Source organism: Corvus moneduloides, chromosome 28, assembly GCF_009650955.1.
Source record: "Corvus moneduloides isolate bCorMon1 chromosome 28, bCorMon1.pri, whole genome shotgun sequence".
NCBI lineage: Eukaryota > Metazoa > Chordata > Aves > Passeriformes > Corvidae > Corvus > Corvus moneduloides.
This window is the reverse complement of record NC_045503.1, coordinates 4,333,448-4,349,580: the sequence shown is the minus strand read 5'-3', so window position 1 is coordinate 4,349,580 and position 16,133 is coordinate 4,333,448. Positions and strand designations below refer to the sequence as shown.

General features: G+C 50.2%; 1 protein-coding gene across 6 annotated transcripts in view; it reads left to right on the top strand.

Annotated features, from left to right (window-relative positions):
• The first annotated feature begins 6,585 nt into the window (after nt 1-6,585).
• CRTC1 (CREB regulated transcription coactivator 1) overlaps nt 6,586-16,133 on the top strand; it is a 43,705-nt gene continuing 34,157 nt past the window's right edge. For 4 of the 6 annotated variants that reach the window (XM_032092462.1, XM_032092459.1, XM_032092463.1 and 1 more), the window contains exon 1: nt 6,587-6,774. In XM_032092462.1, coding sequence (XP_031948353.1) covers nt 6,649-6,774 — 126 coding nt within the window. In that variant the 5' untranslated portion in view covers nt 6,587-6,648. Of the gene's footprint in view, nt 6,775-16,133 lie in introns of all 6 variants that reach the window. The other 2 variants (XM_032092460.1, XM_032092458.1) reach the window with 1 other exon arrangement.

The window sequence follows — 16,133 nt, the reverse complement described above, 5'->3', positions numbered from 1 at the left end:
GTGCTGGGCACAACCTCTGTTTTAATTCTGACAATAAATGGGTTTGGTTCTTTTGGTGGGTTCAAAAACTGATGGTTCAGGAGGGTTTTCCCATAAATATGGATGGGATTGTGTGAAAACACTTCCCAGGATGCCCCACATGGAAAGGAGGTGGACTGAGCTCCTCTTTTCCTCAGGAATGAGCAAAGCCAGATAAATGTTTGATCGCACGTGGAGCAATAAAAATTCTGATCTGGTCTCGGAGCAGCAATAAAAATTCTGGGGGTGAATTGGGTAAATTTGGAAATGCCCCTGCGCAGATGGGGGAGCAGGAGGAGCTGGAGCATCGTTAGCACAGAGCCCGTGTGTCCCTCCAGAGGCTCCTGTCAGGGCTGGGATAATAATTCCTGTCTCCTCTGATGTTTTATGAGCCTGAAATTGTGCTTAAAACTATAAAGGCAGCCCTGGGAGTCTTGGCAGGGTGGAGAGCAGCGAGAGATTGGGAATGTCTGCATCCTATTAATGGTGTCACTGACCCTTTTCCAGAGGGTCTGCCTGCTCCCAATCCCACTGTCACTTCTCCCTATCTCAGAACCTGGATAATTCACACAGACGTGGCTGCAGCCCTGGAAGTTTTTAGCAGCAGTGGAAAAATTTCAGTTTCTTTGATTCAGACAGAACGAAGACACTCCCAGCAGCTCCCAGTTAGCCCGGTGCTGGTTTCCAGTGCTGCTGTGGAAGCCACATCAAACCCAGCCAGACATTCCCACTTCCATGGCTGTGATAAGGGCTGGAGCTGCTGAAACTCCGCAAACTTTTGGGACATTTATCATGGCAGGATTATTGGAGCCAGACTACTGTCAGGATAAATAAAACATGTTCCCCAGTGCAGCTCTAATTATGATTTTTAGCCAGTTGTGTAATGTGCAGAACTTTATTGACAATAAATCTTCCAGTTGCTCGCACAAATGAATGGGATTTCATCACTCGTGACTGCAGGACCAGGAGAAGTGGATGTGGCTGGAGAAATTCACAGTCTGGGGGTGTTGGCACGTCAGGATAGGGAGGGAGCAGAGCTGGCTGGTCTGGCCTTCCAAGGAGGGCTCAGCTCTCCTGGATTCCACCTGGGAGCACATAAATATCCCACAGACATCTCCCCCCGAGGAGTTCTGTGCAGAGACAGCTCCGATTCCGCTCTGCATGTTAATGGTGAGTGGGCACAGCAGCATCCCACAGCCTCCAGAACTTTTGTTTCTCGTTCCCAGCTCCTCTCTGAGCTCCAGGAACAGGCGTTTGGCACTTCTCCGTTTAACATCTCAGCTCGAGGGAGAAGTTTCAGCCTTTGTTTGTGGGGCAGGTACGATTCCGACTGCTCCAACACTGAGGGTTCCAGAAAATGAACACAAAATGGGCTTTTCTGCTGGGAAACAGCTGCTGGCTGAGCTGTGCCACCCCAAATCAGCCTCAGATAGTCAGGAAAAGGGTGAGGAAAAGAGGAGGGCGACAGTTCCCATCCCTGGCAGTGTCCAAGGCCAGGCTGGAGGGGGCTTGGAGCAACCTGGGATAGTGGAAGGTGTCCCCCAATTATCCAACCTGAACCACTCTGGAATCCTCTGAAAGCAGAAAAGCTGCCGAGGCAAAAGTTTTCAGAAGGTTTTAGAAGTTGGAGAGAGAAATCAAAGGTTCTTGGCTGGGTCCCTGAGGCTTTGCAGTTGCTGTTTCACACCCAGACCCCTGCAATTAGCTAGAACCGGTTTATAGGGCTTCTTGAGAAATGAAAATCTCTTTTTTTTGGGGGGTTGTTTGTGCAGGCCACCAGCCCAGCCTGCTGCTGGCTGCCCCTCAGCCCAGCTGGAGCGAGGCCTTTGAAGTCCCTGGGGTTGCACCACATCAGGAGCACCTAAAGCAGAATGGATCCTTTAACATATTTAATATTTTCGATGTCTACCATCCGGGTCCTGGGCGCTTTGAAAATAGCCCTAAAAAGTCTTTTCCATGTGGTTAAGCGAAGTTTGTAATCAGGCTGCTCACCTGGGCCTGCTGACAGAGCTGGCAATTATTTAGCTTTAAATGCAAAGTGCTTTTTTTCCCCCTGCCTGGTCTGGGGTCGTGTTTGAACGTGTGTGATCCTCCTCAGGATGCAGAGTGACTCCCCGGCAGGACCAATGCCGGCATTCAGCGTCAGTGCCTTCAGGACAGGGGTTTACAGCTGGATTTAGCAGGAATGTTTGAATTTCACGGAGGTTTGGAAAGGAGAGGTTTTGCCCCGGGGTGCAGGTAGCGTGTCTGGACTGTTCCTTTTGCAGGATTTGGGGTTTGCACGTGAAGGGAGGCTGCCAAAAGTCTGGGATCCGTGTTCCTTAGGGAGAAAATCAGGAGTTTTCCCCGTGGAAAAGGGGCAGGATTAACCCCTGGATGGGCAGAGGTGCCTTCCGTGTGTCAGCCCTGGGTGCTGCAGCTCCTGGGGTACTCACAGGAGGTTTAGATGGGATTTTGGGAAGAAATCCCTCTCTGTGGGGGTGAGGAGGCCCTGGAATGGAATTCCCAGAGAAGCTGTGGCTGCCCCATCCCTGGAAGTGTCCAAAGGTCGGGTGGGGCTTGGAGCAGCCTGGGATAGTGGAAGGTGTCCCTGGGCAAAGGGAGCAGCTCCCAGGAGCCACAAACCCGGGAATTCTGTGGTGGCTGCTCAGTCTCCTGCTGAAAAATCGACTTTATTGATGCTCCCTCTTCACTGAGATGACAGAAATTCAGGAGGTCCCGACTTTGTCGATCAGGATTTCATGCAAGAATCACCTGTAATTGCAGAGAAACCACCCTGACTTCTCCTGCACGCCTCGATTTATTTCTTTTTAATACCTTCAGCAGGAAACTCGGGCTTTGGGCTCGTAGGTGGCCGTCTGTCCTGAGGGATGGACACAGCAGAGCTTGGAATCGCACTGGGATGTGAACCAGGGGAGGGTCACAGGACCGTGGAATGGTTTGGGATGGAAGGAGGACCTTAAAGTTCATCCTGCCATGGGCAGGGACACCTTCCATGATCCCAGGCAGCTCCAAGCCTGGTCCAACCTGGCCTTGGACACTGCCAGGGATCCAGGGGCAGCCACAGCTGCTCTGGGCACCCTGTGCCAGGGCCTGCCCACCCTCACAGCCAAGAATTCCATCCCAATCTCCCATCCATCCCTGCCCTGTGGCAGTGGGAAGCCATTCCCTGTGTCCTGTCCCTCCAGGCCCTTGGAAATTGTCTCTTTCCATCCTTCCTGCGGCTCCTTCTCTTCCTGGAGTGCCAGGTACATCCTCACTGATGCCTCACTGTGACTCTGGCAATTCTCACATGGAATTCTCTGCCTCCCATCCCTTTGGGAAGGCACGGAGTGGCCGCTGCTTTCCCAGCTCCCCACATCACCTCAGCATCCCGGGAATGCTCCCTGCATTCCGTGTGGCGCCGAGCTGAGCCCCGATTCTGGGAAAAGGGACCAGTAACAGAACCCTCGGCCTGGCTGCCAAAGCCTCTCGGAGCAGCAAAAAGACCCGAGGTGTGGAAATGAGAATTAATTTCTCCCAGCAGTCGCTGTTTGCTTGGCTTTCCGTAATTTTAGAATTTACAGGGAATGGTAAAGGAGCGAAACTGGAAGAGTGACAAGGGAATATTGGTACAGGGAGCCGAGCCAACCTTCTGTGTGAGTGGATTTGTTGGAGGGGAGAGTGGTTCAGGTGCTTTTATTTGCCCTCTGGAAACAAGGACATCTTAAATTAAAGAAATTTTCACCAGTTCCAAGTGAAACAAGAGAATGTTTTCCTACTCCAAGCACGGTTTGGAGCCCGGTTCAAAATAACTGGGGACTCTGAGGATATTCTTCTCTGAGGATAATGGGAATGTCAACAGGAACATTAAGTAGGAAGTGTGAAAGATCAAAATCTTTGTGTCTGCAGGCAAAAAAAAAAAAAAAGAAAAAAGATGTCAGCTCATTTGTGGATCACAGCACAACCTCGTGTGCTGCCCTGGCGTTGTGCGAGTCCCTCAGCCTCACACCTTCCTGGGAAAGCTCTGAGGGAGAGCGTGGAAGGAGCTGGATTTTGTCTGCCAGAGCGATTGCGACGGATAAAACCCAGCGAAAAGCAAACAGCAGCTCCTCCCTGCAGCGCATCTGCTCCGCGAGGCCGCAGGTTGCTCGGGGAGGAGGTTTTTTGGCAGCTGTGGCCACAGCAGCCCCGGCCCCCGGTGGTTCTTTGTTTGCTCCGGAGTCTCAGTTACCAGAATCTCCTCCCAAACACGTCTGGAGGAGCCGGAGCCGCCGCCTCGGGGGAGCCCAGCGGGGCTTTCTGCTGGGATGGAGCCGCTCTCCAGTGGCCCCAGATGTGCTCGAGGTGAGGCAGGAGACAGAAACAACGCTCGGGGCAGGAGCTCATCGCTCTGCCCAAGGAAGGGCACAATTCCCTGCGGGAGAGGAGGAAGCCGGGCACACACCGAAGCCTCTCCCTGCCCTCAGCCGGACTTGCATCGTCTGCCAGACCCACCCCAAAACCTGGAGTTCTGAGTGCCTGAGACATCCCAGCACGAATGTGGTGTTTGGGAGAAGTTTGTGCTGCAAAGCCGGGTAAAACGGGGGGATTTCGGGAAGAGGGGTCCAGGTTCACACTGGAATTCGATCTGATAAAGCTGCACCGGGAAACAATAAGAATTAAGGGAGTTTTTTTAAGGGAGGAAGCTGCAGCCCCCTCCCCTTGCCTCCCTGGCCATCTGCATTCCTTCCCTGCGAACCAGGAGTGGAGATTTCACTCCCATCTCAGGAGATCCAAAAGGGGAGAATTTATCAAGTTCCATCTCAGGCACTTCATCTCGTGGTGCTGTAGGAGAGGCAGAGTGGCAGCTGGGGCTGGAGATGTTTGATATCACCACCTTCGGGATGAAATCCAGGACAACTCCACCAATTATTTATCATTGTCTCGCTCCTCGAGCAAAAACAATGTGGATAATCAGTATCTCCCTGTTAAATCTTTATGATTTATGTGCTTTTAGCATGGCAGGCCAATTTTGCAGGTCATGTGCTGTTCGTGTACACAGCCAAAGGGGATTTTAGGGAAAATGGTGTTTATTCCTGGTGGAAAAGGCAAGAAGGGATTGGAGAAACATCTGCCAGGACTGAGGGAGGAAGGGCTGATCCTGCCAGGGCCTGGATGAGCCTTGCTGAGATGGTATCTCAGCCCATGCTGTAAACTTTAAGTGCAAGCTGGCAGCCAGCATTTAGGGTAGGACGTGACTTTGTGGCTAAGCCTGAGCCTGGAATGAGGGTTTATCCGTCCATCAGTGGGATAATTGTGACGGGGGGGAGACGTGCTGAGAAATGAGGGATGAAGTGACTGGACTGGGGCCTGCTCAGTGGGGTGACACTGGGCACCCCACTGGTGACAGTTTAGGCAGAGTTTATTCTGCACAGGCTGCAGGACAGGGGTTCCCCACACATCAAGCCCGAGGAGTTTCAAACCCTCACACTACAAGTAACTCTTAGCAAACAAAGAAATCGCAGCTCCTTGGCTACAGGTTACCTGATTCTTTATCAATTAATGTTCTCCCTCCCCCTGGTTCATCGATTCTCTCTCTTCTCATGTTAATTAGTCCTCAGGCTCAACCTTTCTCTTCACCTGGGTGGGTTTCTCGAGTCGTGATGCCCCTCTGCCAGAGGCTGTGAATTGGCACCAAGCCCGCCTGACCAAGGGCACAGGGACCCGTGTGGCACAGCAGGGGACAAGGGACAACCCGGTGACAACAGCAGGAGCTGACAACTCGGCAGGAAGACCCCCGAGGATGCGATAAAATCCCAGGAGGTCCTGTTGTGCTTTGAAGATCCCGTTTCACTGAAAAGGCAGGACTCTGTTTCCCAAGCCCGTTCTCATTATCTGGGAGAATTGTTAATTATTCCTGGCCCTTGATGGAGCAGCATCCACGGTCCTGTGACCCTCCCCTGGTTCACATCCCAGTGCGATTCCAAGCTCTGCTGTGTCCATCCCTCAGGACAGACGGCCACCTACGAGTCCAAAGCCCGATTTTCCTGCTGAAGGTATTAAAAAGAAATAAATCGAGGCGTGCAGGAGAAGTCAGGGTGGTTTCTCTGCAATTACAGGTGATTTTTGCATGAAATCCTGATCGACAAAGTCGGGACCTCCTGAATTTCTGTCATTTCAGTGAAGAGGGAGCATCAATAAAGTCGATTTTTCAGCAGGAGACTGAGCAGCCACCACGGAGGGAACGGGACAGGGATGGAGACAGAGATGGGAACAGGGACCGGGACCGGGACCGGACCGGTGGCAGAGACAGGGATGGGGGACAGGAATGGGGAGCGGGGCAGAGGCAGGTTTGCGGACAGGGACCGGGGCAGAGGCCGGTTTGGGGACAGGGACGGGCATGAGGACGGGGACAGTGACCGGGCCCGGGCCCCGCGCGCCCCCGCCCCTGGGGAAGCCCCGGCCCCGCGCACGCGCGCGCGCCCTCGCCGTCCCTCCCGCGCGCGCCCGGCCCCGCGCATGCGCAACCTCCGCCCCCTCACCGCCCCCTCCCGCCCCCCCGCCGCCGCCGCGCAGGCGCCTTGAGGCCACCCCCCCCCCCCTCCCTGGGCCGGCGCATGCGCGTCGCCCCCCCCTCGGCCGCGGGGAGGGGGATGCGGACGGGGGAAGATGGCGGCCTCGAACAACCCGCGGAAATTCAGCGAGAAGATCGCGCTGCACAACCAGAAGCAGGCGGAGGAGACGGCGGCCTTCGAGGAGGTCATGAAGGACCTGAGCCTGACCCGCGCGCACCGGGTGAGACTCGGCGCCGCCGCCCCCGGCTGAGGCGGGCGGGGGGGGGGGGGGTGTGAGGGGCGGCGCCCCCCCCCGCGGAGCCCCTCGGGCCGGGGGCAGCGGCGGCGCGCGGCGGGCGGGGCGGGCAGCGCCCCCTGGCGGGGGCGGGCGGCGCCCGCGGGGAGGGGGGGAGGTCCCCCTCAGCCCCCCCCTCACGGCCCCCGTTCACCCCCACCCCCGGTTTCGCGCCACCGGGCCCGGCCCGCGCCGCCCACCGGGGCCCACCGGGCCCGCAGCATCCTCCGGTGACCGACACCTGTCGCGGGGGGAGGTCCCGGTCCCCCCCGCCGGAGGGTCGGGGCAGCGGCATCACCGCACGGCCGTAGCGGGCCCGGCGGGGAGGGGGCTGCGCTGGGCTGGGCTGCGGCGGGGGCACCCCCGTGTTCCCTGCGAGGGGGCCGAGGAGGGTCCCGGTTCGTCACACCGGGACCGGCCCCAGGTCGGAGGGGGATCCCGGATGCTTTGCCGGTGTCTGAGGGGAGATCCCAATTGCATCACCCCGGGACAGGCCCAGGTCTGAGGGGGGATCCCGGTTCCATCATCTCTGGACAGGCCCCGGCTCTGAAGGGATCTCAGTTCCTTCACTGGGGTCTGAGGGGGTCCTGGTTCCATTCCCCCGATCTGAGGGTTCCCCAGCTCCTCATCCCGGGACAGTCCCGGGTCTGAGGGGAATCCCGGTTCCTTCAGCCTCGCCTGGAGGGTTCTCCAGCTCCTCATCCCGGCACAGGCCGGGAGCTGAGGTTGGGTCGCAGCTCTGAGCAGGTGTCGCGGTTCCTTCACTGGAGTCTGCGGTGGGCTCCTGGTTCCTCAGCCCGGGGCAAACCCCGGTTGGGGTCCCTCAGAAGCCCCCGGAGCATCCCCCCTGTGCTCCGAGTGTGGGCACGGAGCACCCACGGGCGGGAGCTGCCGGACTCCCTGTCGCTGGTGTTGTTCCCGTTACACTCCAGTTGTCGTAGGTGCAAATTGCTGCACTTCCAAAGCCTCCCTTGGCTGGTGGTGTCTCTGCAAAGCCCATCAGCAGAAATTCCCGGCATAACGAATGCGCTTTCCGGGCACGAGATGCCTTTTCTGGTCCAGATTCAGGGATGTCAAAGCTGTTCTGTTCTGTTCTTGTCTCACCTGCTTGTGTCAGTGTTTTGTTTTTAACTGTTTCAAGAAAATTTACGAGCCTGTTTGCGGCTGAAGCTTTGCAGGAACAACAGAACACACAGTTGGATTTGCAGTAAAAGGTTTCCTTTTATTCCTCCGTGTCAGGAGAGGGTAAATATTTGTTTTGAATTGGTGCTGCTGGTTGGATGTAAAGGAAAGGCACCTGCCTGGGAAGGTGTGAGGCTGGAGCTCTGCTCATGCTCACCTGGATGTTGGATGTTCCTGCTGGAGTTGGTCGGGACCACAGTGAGGAGAATTTGGAGGTGTTTGTGGTCACTGGAATAATTTTGTTTCTCACACCTGTGTGGCTCAGTATCCTGGGATTTTGCCTTCAGTGGTCAGTCCTTGCTGCCGCTCCAGAGCTGGGTGTTCCTGAGGGAGTTCTTGGAATCTGCAGTTACAGGTTGTCCTTCAATTAGCTCACACGTTTAGCTCTCACCTTCTGCAAGAGAAGTCAGAATCCAGATTCATTTCTCCTCAATCCCATTTCAGTTTCTCCCAAATCCGAGCGTTCCTAACCTGGGTTTTGCACTTGGAAACCCATCACACTTTCAAGAACCTGGTTTTGAGGAAAGAACCCAAGATGAATAACTTTTCTGAGCATTCTGGGTACTGAAGTGATGGAAACACTGACCAGAGAGCTGAGTAAAATGTCTCCTTTGTACACTTTTTCTTTCAAATTCCATGATTTCATCTGGGTTTAAAATGCAGCATAAAAGCAAAAAGGGGTTAAGCACAACTTTGCTGTTTGCTCTCATTTTCATTTGGCAAGCAGCACGTTGCTGTCAGTTTGAAAACGCCTTACTCAGTTGGTGGAAGCAGCCCAAATTTTCTGTTGCCTTTTCATTATTAGTAATTGTCTTTTTGCAATGTTTACCATCTTGTCTGCTTTATTGTTGGTTACTGGTCAGAGCAGAGGCAGAAATTCACTGTTCCTCCTCTGAGCTTCCTTTCTGTCTTGGTCATCTCCCACCTATTTATGCTCTTGGATCCGTGTGGGATTTTTAAGTTCTGATCCATCTTTCTCACCAGAGTGTGATATCAACCCCTCCTTTACTGCCCTCAGAAAATACAAAAAAATTCATTTGAGGAAGAGTAAACTTTGTTTTCCAAAGGGTTTCCCTGTTGTGTGGAGCAGCAGAGTCCTGTTTTTCAGCTGGCACAGTGGATTTTTGGCATTTCAGCTCTGCTGGGAGGCGCAGACCTTGCGCAGAGCGGAGGTGGGTGGTCGATGGAAGCTCTGGAGCTGCTTAATTGTCTTGTGAGTGGGACCTTGGTGTTTATAATCCAGAGCTTTCTGCCAGTCCCATAGTAACAAAGTGGGTGAGAAGAGGAGAGGGGGAGTTGTTTTTTTTCCTCTGTGACATTGACTCCTGTTTTTTGTTTGTGGCTCTGCTCCTTTCTTTTTTTTCTGTGAGGTTTGGAATTTCAGGACTGCACTGATTTCTGGGGTTGTTTACCAGGGCTTGTCTCAATTTCTGGTGTAACTCAGCCCAGGGATGCTTTGATGCATCTATTTACTCATCCAAGGCTGTTGCTGCCCTTTCAAATTGTAATTAACCAAAAAATTAACGTGCAGCTAACGCAGATAGTGCTGAGCCTTTCAATATGTGACTCTTGAAATGCAGAAAAATGTAAGATCTTTAAAGACAATTTGTGACCTGCATTTTAAGGGTGGTTCTTGTTCACTTGGAGATTTTCTCAGGTTTCCAGGATTGCTTTTTTTTTTTTTTTTTTTTTTTTTTTTAATATTCACCTGAAGTCACTTAATTTTGTGGGCTTTCAGCCAGAACTGTGTTTGAGCTCCCTCTGATGGGCCTTGAAGTCTTACCTTGGAAAATAAAAGACCCTCCCAAACTCCAAAAACCTGCCAGTGGGTGCTGTCTCCCAGCCCCACCTGCTCAACCCCGACACCCAGGGAATTAAACCCAGCTTAATGGTGATGTTTGGAAACATTATGCAAAATTTCATCACCCTTTGCTTGTGTATTTTTAGGTGTTATCCAAAGTTCTCTGTGGCTTTTGTGAGTTCCTGAAAACCATGTGAAGTAAAAACACGGTGTTTGTATTTTAAACCTGGGTTATTTTAATACAAAATCCTGCTGAAGTTTGGTTTTGTCAAGTGGAATATGTCGTAATGGCATAGATTTGACAGAAGTAGAATGAAATAGAAATAAAATAAAACCCCGTAGTTTGTGATGGTGTGTGTGTAAGACCCACACACATCCCCCTGCCACAAAATTTGTACTTCAAAATGAGACACTCAGTGGTTTTCTGGTTCCTGTTGGCTGTGGAAGAGATCAGAATGTCTCTGTACATCCCCAGCTCAGCGTTGGATGTAGATAATATGCAAAACAGTATTTAAAAGCCTAGTTAAATCAGGAATGCTAATCTGCTTTTAAAAATGAGAAATGCTAATGATGATGATGATGATACAAAGCTGCAATGGTTCCTGATGTCTTCAGCAGGTTTTTATTAAATGATGTGATACAAAAGAAATTCCTAATGACGTAAGAGTGGTTTTGAATGTCTGAGGGATATTAAAGAAATGCATCAAAATCAGGACTGAGCCCTCCTAGCACAGAGATTGATGCTTCCAGCTGGCAGCTCAGGTTAAAAGTGAGTTTCTCTCCAAACACAAATGTGAATTTTTCAAGCTCTAGAAGGTATTTTTTTTCCATTAACTTTCCCAGATACAAAGTTTGGACCCTGAGTTTGCACATTTCCAGACCAAGAAATGAGTGATTTAGGCTTCATCTGTGATCACTCACTGGTGTCTCTGATGAATCCCAGGATCACCAGGTTTGGAAAAGCCCTCCAAGCCCATCAAGCCCAACCTGTGGCCCATCCCCACCTTGTCCCAGAGCACCGAGTGCCACGTCCAGTCCTTCCTTGGATACCTCCAGGACTGGGGACTCCAAACCTCCCTGGGCAGCCCCTCCAATACCTGACCACCCTTTCCACGGAGAAGTTCCTCCTGATGTCCAACCTGGAAAGCTTGGAGCCGTTTCCTTGTGTCCTGTGAACTTTGTTGACATCATGAAGCAGGACCCCCAACTAAAGCAGGGAGTTTGAAACCCCCAGAGATGCTCCAGGTGCTGTGACCTCGGGCTGTGGCATCACAGGCTGGGTGAGCAAGCAGTGCCCTTAATTCTTTGAAAGAATGTTTGTAGATCAGCAGAGTGAGAGGCAGAGGTGACCTGCCAGGGCACAAAGAATCTCTGTTCTTGTGCAACCCTTGGCTTTCCTCAGCCTGCCTGAGCTGTCCAAGGTAAACAGGGAGCCGGCTCTGCTGTGCCATCCTGGGAAACTCACTGCACTCAGTGAGCAGGGGAAGGTTTCTTCTGGCAAACCCAGGCAGGTTTTGTTGGATTTTTTTTGTTTTCGCTTTTTAAGGAGACAGTGACTTTTTTACTGATTGTCTCATCACTCCCACACAGCCCAGCTGCTGCTGGACAAAGTCTTTCTGTGTGCAGTGGCCAAATCCCTTGGTGTTAATGATGTAGCAGAGCTCGGAAGGATCTGGCAGCACATGAGGCTGAATTGTACAACTGCTGCATTTTGGGTGTTTGGTTGTAATTCTCAGGGTGAACATGTGGGACTCAGCTCCGGCTGCTGCGTTTCAGTTTTATTTAGCATCAGCACTGGGTGGTAATTTGCATTTATAGAAGGTGCTCATTTAGGAAGAGGATTTTTTCTCAAGGTGAGGTACAGTCGGTTCTTCCAGCTCTTTGGGGTTGATTTGGGGTTTTCTCCTCAGAACAAGCTGCAGAGATGTTTGTGCAGAGGGGAGCTGGGCCTGTGGTTACACTGAAAAGTGGTAGGTGTGGGTACTGATTCTCTTGGTTTTCTAGTCAGAAATTGAAATTTGTAGTGCTGTCTTTGAGTTCCAGCTGTGACTGCAGAAGTTATAAAGGTTCCAGAGCCCTCGGGGGACAGGAGGGGTTGGTGCTGTGTTAATCTGAGTTCTGTGCAGGCCAGGGGTGAACGAGGATCTCTGCGTGAGTAAAACATCACCCCACAAAACAGAGCCACAGGAATTGTGCCTCAAAGTAGTTTTCAAGAATATTTGGTATTGAAAAATGATTTTTGTAGCAATGTGGCCTGAGGGCAAACTGTCTTCAGGATATGGGAGATGGAATGGAAAAAAAAAAGTTCCTCTCAGCACAAAGGAAAAGGAGGGGGAAACCCCAGGCCTGGAAAGCCCAGAACGTGGTTGTGGTTATGTGAGGACGTGGGCTTGGGAACCATTTTTACCTGTTCTTGGGTTTTGTAATCAGATTAGTTCTTATCTAATTTTTTTATCACGTAAACTGCGTTTTTATTTTTGTAACGATCTCGGAAACAAGGTTGATTTAAATCTGCCATCCATCAACCCCCCTGCTCCTCTCACTAACAGTTTGTTCTCCACTTTATAATCAATTTATCAATGCCATTGATTTTGGTTAGGAAGCACTTCCTGCACTTTAGGAATATCAAAGCCCTGACTCTTTGCTGAGGCAGCAGCGTTGGGGACATTTCAGCGGGAGCTTTCACTCCTGTGTCCAGCACCGTGTTCAGTCCACGTGTGGGTGCAGCAGGGATGGACCAGATTAAATCAAACCCATGGGTTTGGGGCTTTTTGGGGTGAGTTTTAACTCAGATTTCCTGCTCCATCCAAGTGTGTGAATTTTCTGTAAGAAATTCCTCTCAGTGAGGGCGGGGAGGCCCTGGCAGGGGTTGCTCAGATAAGCTGTGGATTTCCCACCCCTGGTAACATCCAAGGCCAGGGGCTTGGAGCACCCTGGGATGGTGGAAGGTGTCCCTGCCCATGGCACGGGGTGGAAGTTGATGATTTTAAGGTCCTTCCAACCTAAACCAGTCTGGGATTCTGTGATTCTGTGAAATTATCGAGTGTTATCGAGCACTTTCATTGTAGTGGTAATCAAACACTAATTTGGCAAAAAATAGGCATCCTCTCAAAAATGATCAATAGGGATTTAACCAACATGTCTTAAAAGCTAAATATTTATCTGTGTTCTCCATTATCCATCTGTAATTGCAAAGGAACATTTTCTTGAGCAGTGGAAGGACAGTTTGGTCAATGGCCCCGACAGCATCGATCACTCCCTAATGCTCTGTTCCACACTGGCATCGATATTTTTGTGCCTAATGCAGAATCTGAAACTCAAGCAGACTTCAGGGCACTTTTCAGCAAATGTAAGGCTGTATCTTAAAAAAAAAAGTAAAGAAAATAAACTTTTCTGGTTTAAAACCATCACTGGTTGTGATGGCTGGAGTTCTACCCCAGTGTTTTTGTAGCTGTGCTGGAGGAGCTGTTGCTGAGGGGTTCAAGTGAGGGAGTGAAAAGCAGCAAATTCAAAATCAGGTAGATTTTTTGGGAACAGGGTTCATTTTGCGGCAGTGACCAGCTGTGACCTCGCTGCTGCTTCCCTTTTTTTCTTTTGGTCTCAACTCCTCGCATTTTGTTAAGCAAATGTGGTCCCCAAGGCTTTGATGCCCCATCCCTGGAAGTGTCCAGGGCCAGGTTGGACAGGGTTGGAGCAGCCTGGGATGGTGGAAGTGTCCCTGCCCATGGGGTGGCACTTGGATGATTCTTAATGTCCCTTCCAACCCAAACCGTTCTGGAATTCTGTGAGCTTGAGGTGGCAGCTGGATGTGAGTCTTTATTATCAGCATCTCTGATATTCCTGGAGTTAATATTTAAAGTGCTGCTTTGATTTGTTTGAAATGATTTGCATTTCGTGCTGTTGGAAGTGATATCCAGGAATGAGGATCCATGAGGATCTCCAGCAGTGCTTGTGGAGCCAAGGGAGCACTGCAAAAGCCCCTCTTCATCAGTTGGAGATGTTCTGGATTGATCTCCTTGAGACTTTATAAAATACAAAGTTGTAAGCAAGTGTTGATAACAGTCTTGTTTTGCAAATTATTTCTTGGGAGCTGAAAATTCTTCCCCGTGTACCAGAACAATCCTTTGCAATCAGACAACAACACCACACACCCACAAAAAACAGCTCTTAAATAATGGAGGAGGCTGAAGTGCTGCAGCTTGAGGCTGCAGCAGTAATTCCACAGCCCTTCACAAGCCTTGGCTAAAAAGTCTCTGCTTCACAGGCAGATTTTCTCCAAGTGTCTTTTACTTCCTCTGCCTGTTCTATCACTTTTCCTGATGATTGGGAAAATCTCCTCTGTGCTCTCCCTGCTGGGCTGCTCACTGGTGTTTTTACTACGGTTACTTATCACTCCAGAGTAGTAAGATGTGTTAACTGCACACTGCAGCTCTGTTAGATGAATTTTCAATTAATTTTGGTACCCAGCTATTACTATTTATGTGAATATTATTTTCCTTGGACGGCCAAGGTCTCGGAGGGGAGGGAATTGGAGTTGATACCCAAAATATATGAATTTCCAGGCAGATGGTGATAGCTCCCACCTCAGACAGAGGAGCAGTTGTTGGTGACAGGATGGGGCCTCTTCAGACCTGTTGGAGGAGCAGCTTGTGAAGCTGTGCAGGAGATTTTTCCAGCTCTGGAGCCTCAAAGTGGGATTTCAACATCTGTAAGCTGGATTAAAGGAATAAAAATCCTCCCTGGGAGAAGGGAAGGCAGGGATTGTTTCATACCCTGACTTCTCACCTTTTTATTCCTTGCAGAGTCTCAGTGTAGATTCTACTCCTGACAGCAAGAGGGATAGAGAATATCTTATTTAATATTTATTTAATATCTTAAATATTGCACAAGTTTCCAGCAGCCAGCTCAGATTCAAATGTCTGATTGACCTTCTCCTTGTAATTAGATTTGCCTCTGGTTCAGGCAGATGATTGTGCTGAATGAGCCTTTTGCATTCGAAGAATTTGGACTCTGATGTTGTTTTGGATAGTTTTGATACCTGAAGCGTTGGCTGATGCCACATTTTTCCAGCTCCAATTTTCTGTAGCTTTTGGCCACTCTCAGAGCAGAGTGAGGTGCCCCTGAACCCCAAAGAGTGCAAACATGCCCTGCTTGGCTCCTAATTTACGAAACTTGTAGGGTTACATAACTGAATTTTCATTCTTTAGCTAAAAATAAAAAATGGAACATAAAAGCTATTTTTATCTTACTTAATGAGGGCATCTCTGCTTTTATTTCAGCTTTTCTGAGGCATTTCAATAGGAGGAATGGGGATGGTTGAGGAACTTTTTATTGAAGCTGGACGATTGTTTCCTGGCATTCTCCATCAGATGCCTGCTCAGAAGGAATATTTTCTTTAAGAGCACATTGTTAGCTAATAATGCTCACAGAAATAAACAAGATTTGGAGAGTGTCGAGCTACATCTAAATATAACCAAGAGAATTCTTTGCCTTCTGGATATCAAATAATAAATGAGCTTCAAGTAGGAGCCCTGTCCTCTGCATTATATTGAATTATCAGCAGCATCCACGCCTCCCTGTCGCTGAAAGCCTCGCAGGGAAGGAGGGTGGCACTTGCTGAGCTGCCACGGGCTGGGGTTTGTTTTTCAAAGCTCTCAAATCAGGTTTGGTGCCTGTTGTAGCTTTGCTTGGCTCCCTGCCCGGCGATAGAGCACAACTCGGAAGAATAGTCACTATTTTAAGGCTCCAGTTTGCTGTATCCTGTTTTTGCTCCTCAGTTGTGACTGTGAAGTTTTAAACAGTAAACCTTTGTTCACCAGAAATAGCAAAGTGGTTTTAAACACGGAGTCACAGCCTGTGCATTAAGTTTTATTCTTTATTATTATGGTTTGATTTATTTATTCCAATCCTGCAAGGTGTGTTTGTAATGATTCTTTGCTCTCGACCCCCAAATGGTTCATATTAATTCATTTTGGGGAGAAAAATGAAGTTCATGTATAAAGAAGTGCTTTACAAAATAAATAAAACAGAAATAAAGAGTAAAAAATGATCACAGCATTAAATGCTGTTGCCGCCTCTCTCCCCTCCTCTTTCTGGTTTGTTTTCTTTGGGTTCACAAGAAAAAAGGATTTGAGTGCAGTGTGGATTTGGGGGAGTTGTGAATAGTGTTGGGGTGTGAGATCTTTCCACTTTCACATGAATTGGAGGAGGCAGCTGGGGGGAGAGGTCTGAGCCTGGGTGATTTTTACAGCCCCGTTTCCTCACGGTTTTATAGCTCAGGCAATCGGGGGAGTTGCTCGCAGCTCCTGAAGGAGAAGCTAAT